Source organism: Leuciscus leuciscus (genome assembly GCF_965113295.1).
Source record: "Leuciscus leuciscus genome assembly, chromosome: 13".
In the NCBI taxonomy this organism is placed as follows: domain Eukaryota; kingdom Metazoa; phylum Chordata; class Actinopteri; order Cypriniformes; family Leuciscidae; genus Leuciscus; species Leuciscus leuciscus.
Genome location: NC_138737.1, coordinates 8,477,685 through 8,493,158, shown reverse-complemented (window position 1 = coordinate 8,493,158; position 15,474 = coordinate 8,477,685). Strand labels below are relative to the sequence as shown.

Below are 15,474 nucleotides of genomic sequence, written 5' to 3'. Positions count from 1 at the left end.
GTGAGCATTTATTTTAGTATTCTCTCTTTTTTTGTTCCTCTTTTTCTCCGATAACGAATTACTTGGGGCCAAATGAGTGCTTCTTCTTTCAGAGCTTATAAATAGACCCAGAGATGAACTGTTGATTTACTTAGAAAAGGGATTTGGCTCTTTATTAGTTACAAGATCTAAAGTGAGTTTGACTTGCCCCAAAGCAAGTGTCATTTATGTATGAGAAAGTACTTTTATATACTAATTTTTGTTGTTGTGATGACTTCTATTCTGTTCAAATCAAAATATTTGCTGAACTTTATTCCTTTTTGATTGAGTTTTGGCCCAGCAGGGGGTGTCATTTGCCAGTTGGAGGATGCACATTTGTGCGGTGGGTGTGGGTGGCCTTGAACGACAGAGCAAGAAAAAGAGAAGGCAGTGAAAAAAGGAAAAACGGAGAGTAAAATTGGTGCAGTCATGGACTTGCGCTCAGAACTGCTCAAGTCCATTTGGTACGCTTTCACCGCTCTAGATGTGGAGAAGAGTGGAAAGGTGTCCAAGTCACAACTAAAGGTGAGCTGCAAATTCATTAATGAACTATGATGAAACTTTAGGATGCTGAAAAAATTGGGTTCCATACGGCTCTCAGACCTCAAGGTCTTAAAAATGTATTCCTTGATCCAATAGAGAGAAAAAGGATCAATGAATTACATTAAGTTTTTTTTTTTTTTTTCTATCTTATGCTTTAAAAAATGCCATACACTTGCTTTAACTGCTTGCGATGTGTTTCCTGTGTGAGCAAATCATCATCTGCCACATGGTGAACTTGCTGAATATCTGGGTCACAGGTTTAAATTTTCAAATGCCAATTTATGAAAGCAGCCTACCTTAGAACTGTACATTCATAGATTTAAATATTATTTTTATGGAAATGCTAAATTATGTATTTTCTTTTTCTCATGCATTTTAAAAAGCAAATTATGCCTGATCTCATAGGGCTTTAGGTTTCTGAGATTCACTGGTGCTTTCTTGTTTAGTTTTGCAAAATTGTGTATTCATCAAGCTAATTATACTGCAGTAATTTACACCTTGTTATGTTTGTACAGACGCTGGCTTTGCATGGATGTTGCTTATGTTTAGTCCCATGATTAGGTTTAGTCCAGTCCATATCTCAAGATGACCAGCTGTAATGGGGCATCTCTGACCATGGGGCATTGTGGGTCTGAAGCGGTAAATGGGCTCAAACTGATCAACTTTAAATCTTCAGCTTTGAGAACGGTGGCCACCGGAAGTGTGCTGTGAGATCAGACTCTGTTTGATCTACTCATCTCTAGTCCACACTGCCAGCTCTGTTATTTTCAAAGAAACATTTAGAGAAGTTCCTAAGCAAAGTTAGAGAAGTAATGCAATGTAGCCCTGCTGTTGCCGGAAGGGGTTTAGTGATGCTTTGTTTGGAATCTAACAGCAAATCATTTGTCAAAATCTTGCCTGTTAAAAGCATTAATGAGTAAATAAATAAGACTTGTTATGATACCAGTATCAGAAATTCAGTCAAACCTATGAGAGCAGAGAATGCTAAAATTAATATGGATAAATACTTCTACCTGTGGTCTGCCTCATTTCAAGATAAGTTGATTTTCAGTTATGCATAAAGTGGGGTCGAAGAGTGTGAGAATGCATGTCTTTTGCATTCTTTCTAATTCTGCAATTGTGAAAGGCTGAATGTATCTAAAAGCATCAATGAAATCCCCTGTAATGTTTTGTGTATTTATGACCTTTGGTGAATGTTAAGATGTGTGCTGTTGCTCTGCAGGTCTTGTCTCATAATCTTTACACAGTTCTGGGGATCCCGCACGATCCGGCGGCTCTCGAGGAGCACTTCAGAGACGATGACGACGGTCCCGTGTCCAGTCAGGGATACATGCCCTACCTCAATAAATACATCCTGGACAAGGTACACATCCTTGCTATACATTCTCGTACACTGTAGTAGCCATTTTGTTTTGAGACCCAGGCTTTTTTATGTCATTCTGTGCAAGACAATATGTTAGTGCATTTCTATGAAGGTATATATGTTCCTCCAGCACTCAGAATCAGTGCCTAAAAAAAAAATAAAAAAAATGGCTGATATGGCATTCATCATAAACTCAGCCTGACATCAATGATTTATCATTAACATTATTGCATTTCTTGATGCTATAGTTTCTGACTTGAGAGTTTGTCTCCTCTCTGTAAGGTGGTGGAAGGAACATTTATCAAAGAAAATGTGGATGAGCTCTGCTGGACTCTTACTGCCAAGAAGAACTATAGACCTGAGGGAAAGAGCATTTTACCTGGAAAGGACGCCTTCCGGCTCTGGTGTCTGTTCATATTTCTTTCTGAGGACAGATATCCACTGGTCATAATCCCTGATGAGGTGAGATTCATGTTTGTTACAGTACTTAATGCGTCTCAGTACCTAAAATAAACATCTTATTTGTCATTTAGATCAATTTTCAGAAGCCTTAAATAATCCCATCAGTACACAGTTTTTCTATGCAGTACTAGATGTTTCTTTACCTGGAAGGCTGTTAAATAGTGGCACCAAATATTATTGGGCACACTTAAATGTCATGAATCTGAAATCAAAATGGACAGTTCTTGTCTTTTTATGAAATATGCTCTATTTATGCACATCATTTGCACAACAGTGATTTCTTTTCTCTTCTCTGATGATGTGTTTACTGGTTTGAGGGCGGGACAACCTGTCACTCACATGAGATCGACCAATAGCAAAACTACAACCATCCAATCAATTCCAGATGAACAAAATCAAGTCCCACCCTCCATTTTCTAGTTTGAGAAGCCATTTCACTTGGATATACGTCACAATAGAGAAGAAAAGACTATTGCAACTTCCGTTTCAAAAATGTATTCAAATGATAAAACAACAAATATACTGTTCGAAATCAAGACACAAATATTTTTTGTTGGATCTTGTTAATAGTTAATGTGTTGAAGTTCACCTGTGGTTAGTCTAAGAAAGACTTCATATGGACCAATTGGTTAAAGGGGTGGTTGATTATGATTTCACTTTTTTAACTTTAGTTAGTGTGTAATGTTGCTGTTTGAGCATAAACAACATCTGCAAAGTCACGACGCTCGAAGTTCAAAGCAAAGGGAGATATTTTCTTTTAAAGAAATTGCTTCTTAAGGACTACAACAAACTGCTGGTAGGGACTACACGACATTCCTCCCGGGTTAGTGACATCACTAACCCTAAAGTTTACATAAACCCTGACAGAATATGCTAATCAATGACTAGAAGATATCTACACATAAGCTACATAAATTCATCAACTAACCATTCAAAAATGTTGTCACTTCTTCTTGAGTCTCTCCATCTTTGTCTGACTCCGGTTTGAACATAAAAACATTGACATTTTCAAGACACAAGCTGTTGTAGCTCCGCCCCCTGTGCCGGGAGCAGCCGCTCATTTTCATTTAAAGGAACGGACACAAAACTGTGTTTTTGCTCACCCTCAAAAAGGGACAATTTTAACATTCTACATACAAATATCTGTGGGGGTTTTTGAGCTGAAACTTCACATACACACTGTGGGGACATCAAAGACTTATTTTACATCTTGTGAAAAGTGCATTATAGCACCCCTTTGCCTCAGAAATGTGAACCTAGTTCTGAGAAAAGCAGTAACATAATTTATTTGCAGATTCCTCTTAGTTTAACATTTAACATCTAATGCAATGACATTCAAGTGTTGCTTACAAAATACACCTAAAAATACTTTTAGGGCTACTATATTTCTCCTATTAAAAGTAGAATATGTTTTGTACTGTTGTCTGTCTCTTGACACTGAGAACTTTCTTAGAACTTGAGTGTAAATCAGATCAGACGCCTGTTAACCTGCTGCTAACCACAGGACCACCATTTACTATATGCTATTTTCAGTTTTTTCCACTTCATCCGAAACTGGTAATCGTCAAAACCCCTGCAGGTTTTTCAGTTTCTGATAATCATACTGCCAAATCTGCTTGTAGTCTATGTCATGTTCATCTTTATTTGGTTCGCTTTTCATTGTGAATGGCATAACACTGCCAATACATGCATATATGCTTTAAATAGCTTTTGTCAGGAAACAAGGGTGATGTTGGTGTCAGTGGGAAGATGTCAGAGCTGCTGTAGCCTATATACATGGTGATTTTTTTTCTCTCTTTTATGTGTTTGTGCTAAATGTGTGTGTTTTCCCACCGCCCTTGTGCTGTTTCTTTTCTTGCAGCTTGGTTGATTTCCTGTGCCCCGTTTTGCAACTGTTGGTAAAATCATAATGTAACTTGTGACAGTTTCATAGAAGAGAAGTAAGAAAGAATGGAGTAAAGTGTTTGCATTGTGCCTGTTTGAATGCGGTCTTTTTAGGTTGGTTGGTAAATGCACAACTGTAGCATCAGATAGCTGATCTTAACCTCACAGAATAACACCTAAAAATATATATATATATTTCTTTCTTTTTTTTCACAGGTTGAATATTTACTCAAGAAGATATGCATGGCCATGAGTGTTGAGCTGAACCTTGTTGAACTCGAGGACTTCATTTCCCAGGATTCTGTTCAGCAGAATGGCTTCTCTGTATGGGCCTTTCTGGAGATGATGAATTCTGGGAAACTAACGAGGGGCATTGTCAAGGAAACCATCAGCATGGCAATAGAGGAGGTGTACCGGGAAATAGTGGGTGATGTGCTGAAAGAGGTATTAGCATTATCTTTTTATATTAGTCTTATTTAATAATCATTTTGTTTTGTTTGTGACTTTGTTCCCCATAAAACGTGGAAACCCAACGTGTGTATGAAAGAAGTCTGTTTATGAATAGAAAGTTAAAAAGAACAGCATTTGTTTGTAATATATTTGTTTGTAACCGTGTGAGTCTTTACTGTGATTTTTCTTTTTTATCAGTCAAATGCATCCTTGTATTAAGTATTACTGTCTTTAAAAAAAAGTGTGTGTAATAATTTTATATGTACATCGTGAATATATAAATATAAATCGGAATATATAGTTATAAGTCTGAATATATTACTGTAAATCCTAAATACATAGTTATTAGCCTGAATATATATAGTTACAAATCTGAATATATCAATCTGAATATATAGTTATATGTCTGAATATATTAATGTAAATACTGAATATATAGTTATAATAAGTCAGAATATATAGTTATAACTCTGAATAAATATAAATACTGAATATATGGTTATCAGTCAGAATATATATTTGTAATCCTGAATATATATAAATGCATATATTAGGGCCTGGATTTTAGTGCAGGTTTGTGAGTATTGCACCTAATCTTAATCATTCTTACTATATCCATGCTTGAAATGTGCTAAATTCCTGCAAACAATAATTAGCATGGAGGTTGAATGAGTAAACTAATTCATCCAGAAGAACAGAGCGAATCAGTCATTTTAAATCCTGCTGTCAGACTGTAATTTCCCAAACAACACAAGCCAATCAGTGCAACCGCATCTTCCCTCTCTCTTGGAGGTCACTGTTCATGTGTAATGAGCTGAATGTAAATGTATTTGGATTATTAACTGGTATTGTGACTTTATCTTACAATTCTGATTCTGTTTCTCACAAATGCCAGTTTATATCTCACAATTGTTGAGTTATAAAGTCCAAATTGTGAGATGTAAACTTGCAATTGTGAGGAAAAAAGTCAGAATTGTGAGATAAACAGTAGCAATTACCTTTTTAAGTTTTTTTCTTTTTTATTCTGTGGCGGAAACAAGTGTCCATACCTTCATGTTCATCACACATTTGTCACAAAATTCTGGGCAGTTAATAATACCTAGGATAACAAAATCACTTTTCTTGATTAGCACTCAAATACGTGAGAATGCACTTTACACACAGCTATAGTGAATATTTGTTTGAAAGAATTTAGCACATTATAATTATGGAACTTATGGGAAACCTGTGCTAAAATTCAGGCCCTGAACAATATATGCATTTATATATTTAGGATTTATAAAAATATATTCTGACTTATAACTATGTATATTTAGATTTAAATTTATATATACAGAGTTATAACTATATATATTCATATTTATAAATATACATTCTGACTTATATATTCAGGATCTTATATATTCAGGATTTAAGTGAATATATTCAGATTTCTATTTACATATTCAGATTTGTAATATAATTATTTACATATAATTATTTCCTATTTGGCCCCCCATTGTTTGTGTGTGTGTGTGTGTGTGTGTGGGTGTGTGTGTGTGTATACTATAGATATACTGTGTGTGTGTGTGTGTGTGTGTGTGTGTGTGTGTGTGTGTGTGTGTGTGTGTGTGTGTGTGTGTGTGTGTGTGTGTGTGTGTGAGATACTGAGATTCATAAAAGTGCTGTGCTTTCTGACACTAGGGATATCTCTGGAAGAAAGGTCAGTTGAGGAGAAACTGGACTGAGCGTTGGTTCACCCTGAAACCCAGCACTTTAATTTACTTTACCAGCGAGGACCGCAAAGATCGCAAGGGCAACATTCAGCTAGATGGAAACTGCTGTGTAGAGGTAGGGTACGGGTGTCTGTGGTTAGCTTGTGTTTGTTATTAGAAATGAACATTATTATTCTATATTGGCGTGCGTAGGCAAGGCAAGGCAAGTTTATTTATATAGCACATTTCATACACAATGGCAATTCAAAGTGCTTTACATAGAAGAAATTAAAATAATTAAAAGAAATAAGAATAATTAAAACAGTTTAGAAAAATAAAATGAAATACAGTACAGTACAGTACAGTCGGACGAACATCGTAGTATCAGTAGTAGCGTGGTATCGTATCGTAGGTAGTAGCGTAGTATCAGTGCCACCTCCTATGACTGCATAAGAGACTCTAGAAAGGAACTTGTCAGCATAATTAGTTGGTTATTGACATTGTGGGTAGTAGGTTATGTTTCCCCTCTCTGGCCATTAACACACAATTCAAAGTAAACATTTCCCTCTGTGATGGTCACAGCCATGTGTGTAATGCTTCTCTGCTGTGTTTTTAAGGTTCTTCCTGACAGAGATGGGAAGAGGTGCATGTTCTGTCTGAAGACGCTCACCAAGACCTATGAACTTAGTGCATCTGACACCAAACAGAGGCAGGAGTGGACTACAGGTCTGCATGAGATATGATTTGGCTTTTTGGTAATTCGTCAGGTATTCTGTTTGTTTGGCCTCAAATGTGACTGTGTAAATTATAAGGATAGTTTGAAGATGTTTATTTCCCTGTCTAGTTTCCCTCTCTTCAACAGGCACCTTGTTCATTCAGGGCACTTTTCACTACATTTACAATTGGCCTTTGTTGTTGTGCAACCTTTAAATGCATTTTTGAAAAAAATATAAACAGTGACAAAATGTCACTGTCACTGTGGTTTTCTGCTGAACGACCCTTTGTCAGTGGAAACCTGTGACATTTCGAAGGTTGCATTTTTGCACACAGGATAGTTCATGAGACTTTCTAAACTGAAACTGCACAGAGAAACCTTTTCTTGAGAGGTGGGACTGAACTTACTTAGGTAACCTTCACTTGGTGAATGGGGGGAAAAAAGGTTTTAAAAAAAAACCCATAAACTTACCAGATTATCAGAATCTTGGGGGTGGGCTTTTTCAGACTTGGGTCTGTAAGAAATCCCCTATCAACCAACCAGAACACTATAGCAACACAATTTTAATTTTGCATTTATAATATTTCTTTTCTGCCAGCTATCCAGACAGCCATCCGGCTGCATGTGGAGGGTAAAAAGTCTCTTCATAAAGACCTGAAGCTGAAGCGGCGTGATCAGCGGGAGCAGAGGGAGAAGAGGCGAGAGGCGAAGGAGCAGGAGCTGCAGCGCTTGCGGGCCCTGCAGGAGGAGCGCGAGAGGAAGATGGCGGAGCTGGAGCTGCTGAAGGAGGCGCAGAGACAGGCACAGGCACTGCTGGAGCAGGACGAACTCCGCAGACGACAGCAGCACGAACAGCTCCAGCAGGCCCTGGAGGTCCAGCTCAAAGAGGCTGAAGAGGTGAGGATCTGTCTGTCTGTCTGTCTGTCTATCTGTCTATCTGTCTGTCTATCTATCTGTCTATCTGTCTGTCTGTCTGTCTGTCTGTCTGTCTATCTATGTCTGTCTATCTCTGTCTATCTGTCTGTCTGTCTGTCTGTCTATCTGTCTATCTATCTATCTATCTGTCTGTATGTCGTTCTATCATTCTGTCTGTCTGACAGTGTTGTTTTATCTATCTATCTATCTGTCTATCTGTTTGTCTGTCTGTATGTCGTTCTATCAGTCTGTCTATCTGTCTGACAGTGTCGTTATGTCTGTCTGTCTGTCTATCTATCTGTCTATCTATCTGTCTATCTGTCTGTCTGTCTGTCTGTCTGTCTGTCTGTCTATCTATCTATCTATCTGTCTACCTCTCTGTCTATCTGTCTGTCTATATCCATCTGTCTGTCTATCTGTCTGTCTGTCTGTCTGTCTATCTATCTATCTGTCTCTATCTATCTATCTATCTATCTATCTGTCTGTCTGTCTGTCTGTGTCTGTATGTCGTTCTATCTGTCTGTCTATCTATCTGTCTGTCTGTCTGTCTGTCTATCTGTCTGTCTATCTATCTGTCTGTCTGTCTGTCTGTCTGTCTATCGTTCTGTCATTCTGTCTATCTGTCTGACAGTGTCGTTCTATCTATCTATCTGTCTGTCTATCATTCTGTTTGTCTGTCTGACAGTCGGTCATTCTATCTATCGTTTTATCTATCAATCCATCATTATGTGTCATTTTATCTATCGTTCTATGTCTGTTCTCTTTTAGTAAGCCCTATAAGCATTACAATTTTCAAAACTTTTTTCAAAACTATCAAACAAGGCTTTTGTCAAATCATCATTAAAAATGTGTCCTGAGTCTGAGAAGCTGAAAAAGGTTAAAAATTAGAGTTATGAATTTGTTCCTTTTATTTCTACTACTTCACATTTAAATTCAGAATCATGTTTGTCACCTCAATTTGAATTCAGTTCAGGAAGTAAATTGTCATTTTTAAAGCATTCTAAATTCATTTCTGATATATAGATAGATAAAGATAAGACCGTGTGAGGCCTATCGCTGTTTGTTTGTGTGCAGGCGCGGGCGAGCATGCAGGCAGAGATGGCACTGAAGGAGGCCGAGGCTGAGAGACAGAGGACACGAATTAAAGAACTGGAGGCCATGCAGCAGCGGCTAGAGGAGGCTTTACAACAGGAAATCAAAGCCAGGCAGGACGAAGAAGCCTTCCGCTACGCACAGGCTCGGTGAGCAGCAGCACGCAAGCTCTGTTGAGCAATACACCAATTCTCAGTTTCACACACAAACACCCTGATGTTATAATAATATTATATGCTTTTGAATGGCACATCTGCAGACTATTTGGTGCCCTATTAGCCTTTTTTTCTGTTAAATGTGCTGGGTTGTGTCGAGCTGCTGAAACTCATCAGTACTCTTCAGGGAGGAAATATAATAGTATAAAAGCTCTACCCTGTTAAAATGCTTGAGGTTATGAAGGAATTAATCAAGAGGAAGTTACCAGAGGAAGTAATGGACAGAAGAGACTCAATTAACATGAACATTTTTGTCCAGAGAAATGGAGATGTGTATATACTCTGAGAGGAAAACTGAAACCTGTTTCAAATTCAGTAAAGACAATGAGACACTACTTCTGTTTCAAATCTATTCACTATACAATACATGCATGCAAAATGCCATTGTAAACAAAATACTTTTGACGTCTGACACCGTTTGAATAGCAATACACAGTTGAGTGCACAAGACTTGAGACCACATTGAATATTTTGGATACAAAACCTGGAATTCAAGTTTTGGGATTCTGGAAAGATGCAGTGTAAAATTAATGAGAATTATTTAAGATTCTGCAGTATTTCTAGGTCACAAATTAAATGAAAAAAGCACATTTTGTGACACTGATCATGCGTCTCCTTTGTACAAAGGATCAGATGTTCTTGCTCCCAGTGAAGCGCAGAATGCTCTCTGGATCATTCTCAAATCATGCTGGGGAACATGGATCATAGAAATTTGTATTAATTTTTCAATTTAGAATTCAATTCATTATGCTGAAAGAGGTCTCTTTTAGCTTGTGTTGTGTTTGATCGTTCGCTGCCTCATTGCTATAGGCTACTGGCTGAGGAAGAGGATAAGATGAAGGCCCTCATGTCTCTCCGTGAGGAGCAGGAGGACTATATCCAGCGAGCCCAGCGGGAGAAACAAGAGCTCAGAGAGGAAATGGAAAGCAAGTCTCGATCTCTGGAGGATGCACAGAAGCAGCTGGAGGAGGTCAGGGCCAATCGCTACCGAGTGGACCAGGATGTAGTGGTGAGTTTCTCTACGGTGATTTGTTTGACAAAAGTTTTTAATGCAATGACCTAAAGTACCATTAAAAAGTTTGTGGTCGGTACATTTTTTAAATGTTGATCGAAACATTTAAATTGTAACATATTATTACGATATTAAATAACTGTTTTCTATTTGAATATATTTTAAAATGTAATTTATTTTTGTGTGAATTTTCAGCATCGTTACTCCAGTCTTCAGTGTCACATGACCCTTCAGAAATCATTCTAATAGGCTGATTTGCTGCTCAAGAAACATTTCTTATTATTATCAATGTTGAAAACAGGTGTGCTGCGCAATATTTTTGTTGAAATGTGTTCGATTTTTTACAAGATTTTTTTTTATGAATATAAAGTGAATATAAAAATATGAATATTTTAAAAAAGCATTTATTTGCTATAGAAATCTTTTGTAACATTATAAATGTCATTATGGTCACTATTGATCAATTTAATGTGTCCTTGCTGAATAAAGTATTAATTTCTTACAAACAAAAATTAAATCTTACTGACCCAAACTTTTTAATGGTAGTGTTTGCGTTAGTAATATTATTAGGGTAACACTTTTCAATAACTTCCTTTTAGTTAACATTATTTAATGCATAAACTAACAATAAGTAGTACATTTATTACAGTACCAATTAATTTTAGTTAAATTAAAATGAAAATGTTAGTTCATGTTAGCTCAGGACCATTATTGATGCATTAGTGAGTTGCAATTAACATGAATTGAGTTTAATAAATGCATTAGAAGTACTTTTCATTGTAAGTGCATGTACTAATGTAGTTAACTAATGTTAACAAATTAAACCTTTTTGTAAAGTGTTACATTATCAGTCAATTGATGTGCTAATGCTGATATTAGCTGTTTATGTAAATGTGATTGTTGTGGAAATCGTCAAATCAACTAAACTAGCAGATTGATTAATTGATTGATTGATTGGTTGATCTGTATCTTTGTATCCTGGCAGGCTGCTCAAAGGAAGCTGCGTCAGGCCAGCACCAATGTTAAACATTGGAACGTTCAGATGAACAGATTAATGCATCCTATTGGACCAGGAGGTATGTATATTAACTAATTTACCCATATTTCAAGACACAAAACACATTTATTTATGCTGCTTTCACAATCAATAAACTCCCTCTAACTTCCCTGTATTTTCTTGCCTTGTTTTCATGTAGAAAAAAGGGCCTCGGGAGGTGGGTCTTTTTCCAGCTTTCGCATCCCTTCACAGAAGGATCCAGGACTACGTCTGAAGCAGAAACCGGATGACCAGGATGAGGAAAGCAAAGAAAACATGGAAACCAGAGAAGGGTGTGAATCCGACAAGCGTTTGTCTACAAATGGAGACATGGACATACCTTAACATTGAGAAAAATATTTTTTTTTTCTTCTGAGGCTGTTAAGACTGATTTGAGTGAAAGGTGCCAAGAGCTCATGCCGTTAAAAACGCCATGCTTTTTAATATTGTCATTATTTGTTAATAGCTTGTTAAACAGTAATGTTTTGTACACTTACCATGTCACATGTTTTAAAAGTATTGTACTGTAGTTGTTAATTATCTAATTGACTCAGTTGAAGCTTTATGTAATTAAAGCTTTATGTAGACTAAGATGTACACTGAATAAATATTATGCATTTTTCAAGATGTTTTATTGTGGTGAATTAAAAAAGGAACTGGTGGTATAATTATTAGCTTAGATATGTGTATCATTTTAAATGAGACAAAAAGATTTGCAAATGCTCATGCATGTAAATGGGATTTCTTGTGAGGGAGGAACAAGTTGAAGAGCTGAAGCGTCTGTGGTTTTGAGAACTTCCTGCTTCTGCAGTCAGATAATAAAACCATGAAGACAACTGCATGGCACACACACGTTCCTTATAGATAGATATAGCTAAAAATGTGTGTTTTAGGTATTCCCCTGGTATTGACCAAGTGTGCTCTCTCTCTCTCACGCACACAGGAAATTTGGATTTGTAACGTAAACATCTGGTACTCAAAGAATATTAATCTAAAAAACAAAACAGAATTACTGATTAGCTCATACAGAATAATATGTAGGCTTATGTGTAGAGAGTTATGGGTCAGTACAGATAATATATGATATAAAAACAGTGAGCTGAATATTGCACGCGTGGGTTTGTAATGGTGTGAATAAAAAAGAAATACTGCACAGACATTTTATAATGCATGAAGTGGAGATACTGCTAGATCATTTTTAAAAATTAAAGTATAAAGCGTTGCCAAGAATAGCCAATCAATCAGATGTTATTTTTCAAAGCTGATTTTACCGATAGTATCAGAACGAGTTTAGATTGGTGAAACAGAGACCCCTGCTGTTTATCAATAGTTCTTGTGTTATGATACACCCGGGACACTAGATGGCGGTAAGATCCCCAGCAAACCAATAGAACCACATTTTAACCCGGAAAAAATAACCTGGAACAGAAGCTCTCTCGAAGGAGCTTCTAAGTGCAGAGAAAGCGGTGGAAATGGCTTCACGCCTGAGCCGAATCTGGCCCACCCTGTCCCGGGTTCGTTTGAGCTCGGCGCTCGGGAGCCGCTGTGTGTCACAGACGCCGAAGTCCAGCGCGTCCGGAGCGGCGGTTACATCTGATCTGCAGTCCTTATCTCCCGCGGCTCAGGACAGTCATGGACACGCAGAGGTCAGCCCGTTTGACAAGGTAAGACGAACACAAACACATGTGTATGATGCATGGGAGCTTGAGTAATGTTAAGCGGCTCACTGAAGTCTTAGGCTAAACTGTCTGAAGTTTGACCAACCTGTTCATGTTTACACTGTGCACTGCATGATCTCAAGTCCAGTTTCTCTATTGTGTCTCTCTTGTTGTATTATGTTTAAAGCTGTATCTGCTAAAGTTTTCACAGTTTTTGGGTGCAATCATTATTCTATTCTATTCTGTCCTATCCTTTTCTATTCTGTTAAGCTGACATAGTCTTCCTGCAGTGATTGCAATGTCAATTTTAATATAAAAGCTGTGTGCTGATAAACAATTATTAACTTGTTTACGTCCATAAATGCAGGTTTATAAATTGTAAATGTTTATCTGTGTCTTTCCAGAATCCAGATTTCCATGGCTTCCATCATTCTGACCCATTTGTGGATGAATGGAACATGAGGTTGGCCTTTTTCTTTGGCATTTCTGTGGCCATTGTAATCGGAGGCACTTTCATCCACTATTTACCAGATCACGGGTAAGTGCATGAATAAACCGACTAAATTTTGCACAGAATCCAGTGATTGACCAATCAGGATCCAACATCCATAACATATACAGTGCATCTCTATTGTAGATGTTTAGTAAAAAAGTTGGAGCCAGAAACTATCAGCATAGACTATCTAATCTGTTTGAAGAGGAGCGTGATAATATTCTTGATGACTTTGTGTTTAAAGTTAAATTTTTTTAACGTTTTTAAACAACTAGACATAAGATGAAGTTGTCCCTGACCTACCTCAATTGGCAGTAGCGGCCTTTGCTATGTTTCCTTTGAAATAGGCCTCGCAGAAGAAGGGGGCTCCGCTTGCTGTCGAAAAAGAGCCCCGTCCCCTGCCATCACGCAGCGCACACACACACCAGGGGCGAAAATGAACAGGGGCTTGGGGCAAAAACGCCACTAAAATTTATTAAAATGCTTCCAAAAACCAAGATATGGTGCAAAAAAAAGTCCATGTATAAGGTCTTGTTTCTAATATTTATAACCAATATCACAAGAGCAAACGTGCTGTTTTCCCTAATATCAGCATGTTTGCAAATGTGATTTAGATTTTTTACAATAATTCAATGAACAATAACTTAATAGTCTATTAGGTGACTTATATTTTACACTCTATATTGTCTGTTTGTCCTCTATTTTGCCAATGAAAATAGTTCCAAACAGTGTCCCTGAGCAACAGAGTTTCAGTTTCATTACTGAATGAATCTGCATTTTTGAACAAATCAATTTAATGAATGACTAAATGACTCACTCAGTCACTTCTGCTTTGTTCCTGAATGAATCAGCCATTTTGAAGGAATCGATGGGGGCTCTGACTGTTTCTTTAAACACAGGCCTCCGAATTGCAAAGGCTCTGTTAACTGGTTGATAATTGGGTTCACCGCCAAGTGTGTATTTTTTTTTTTCCAATGTTTTATTTCTTCTGAAGCAATAATGGTTTTTCATTTATTTTAATCATAATATACATGATCTGTCTCTCTCTGTCTTCTGTTTTTATGCTCCAGCATGAGGCAGTGGGCTCGCCGGGAAGCTGAAAGGTTGATCAAACAGCGGGAAGCTGAAGGTCTTCCCCTCATGACTGAAAACTATTACGATCCAAGCATGATTGTTCTCCCATCCTCTGGAGAAGACTAGACAACATTTTGTCAATAATTATCCTGTTAATGTGTGTTGATTGTACATTTGACTCTCCTCAACTATTATTATAATAAAAAAAAAGTTATAACAGTAGTATGTGATATTTTCAAATTGTGGTCAATTGGTATATCTAATACTTGAAAATGAATGATACTGTAGAATTAACAGTTTGTTTGCAAACATATGGGTGTAATAATAAAGTTGAGTGTTAATGTATGTTGTTTTATGTAATGATTATATTTTTTTATTGATTGCACTATGAACAGTGTGTAAGGTGAAGTATTAGAGAGAGCCAAAGTATTTATATGATGTACAAAACAACTGACAGTAGGTGTTTTGTGGTGCAGTTTTATGCATATAAATTCAGAAAACATAAGAAACCTGGATGTGGATTAGTCAGGAAGATGAATAGTAATTTTAGTTTCTTTCCAACTGTTATTTATTTAGTAATGTATTTATCTGTAGCTTTATTTCTGTTTTCGTAAGAAAGTAGTATGGTGAATGATGATGTTTTCAAAACAAAATTCTAAATAAATCATTTAAAATAAATGTAAAAAGCTGTAAATTAACGAATCAAACAAATAAAATGGGAAAACAGTGACGAGGAAAGTCAATTTAACCTCATCAGTAGTATCCTCAAAAATTACACTGTTTCCGGAATAGCCTATATCATATTTTTATTATTAGTTAAATAACGTCTTAGAGAAGAACTAAAAAGTCG

General features: G+C 36.9%; 2 protein-coding genes across 3 annotated transcripts; both read left to right on the top strand.

The window, feature by feature from the left end:
- Positions 1-335: 335 nt before the first annotated feature.
- def6a (DEF6 guanine nucleotide exchange factor a) lies at positions 336-12,024 on the top strand. 2 transcript variants are annotated; one of them, XR_014210921.1, is made up of 11 exons: positions 336-543; positions 1,784-1,924; positions 2,207-2,386; positions 4,487-4,714; positions 6,404-6,550; positions 7,032-7,140; positions 7,728-8,026; positions 9,119-9,285; positions 10,162-10,360; positions 10,559-10,664; positions 11,349-11,439. XR_014210921.1 is itself a non-coding variant. In XM_082187648.1 (11 exons), the coding sequence occupies exons 1-11, from the start codon at positions 448-450 to the stop codon at positions 11,742-11,744; spliced, it is 1,842 nt and encodes a 613-aa protein (XP_082043774.1). In that variant the 5' UTR covers positions 349-447; the 3' UTR covers positions 11,745-12,024. The 2 variants fall into 2 exon arrangements, 1 of the variants encoding a protein (XP_082043774.1); XM_082187648.1 differs by lacking the exon at positions 10,559-10,664 and adding an exon at positions 11,560-12,024 and having other exon boundaries at positions 349-543.
- A 779-nt stretch (positions 12,025-12,803) lies between these two features.
- Positions 12,804-14,969, top strand: ndufb11 (NADH:ubiquinone oxidoreductase subunit B11). The gene is made up of 3 exons (XM_082187653.1): positions 12,804-13,063; positions 13,462-13,595; positions 14,621-14,969. Exons 1-3 carry the CDS (start codon positions 12,872-12,874, stop codon positions 14,748-14,750), a joined length of 456 nt encoding a protein of 151 aa, XP_082043779.1. The 5' UTR covers positions 12,804-12,871; the 3' UTR covers positions 14,751-14,969.
- Positions 14,970-15,474: the final 505 nt, after the last annotated feature.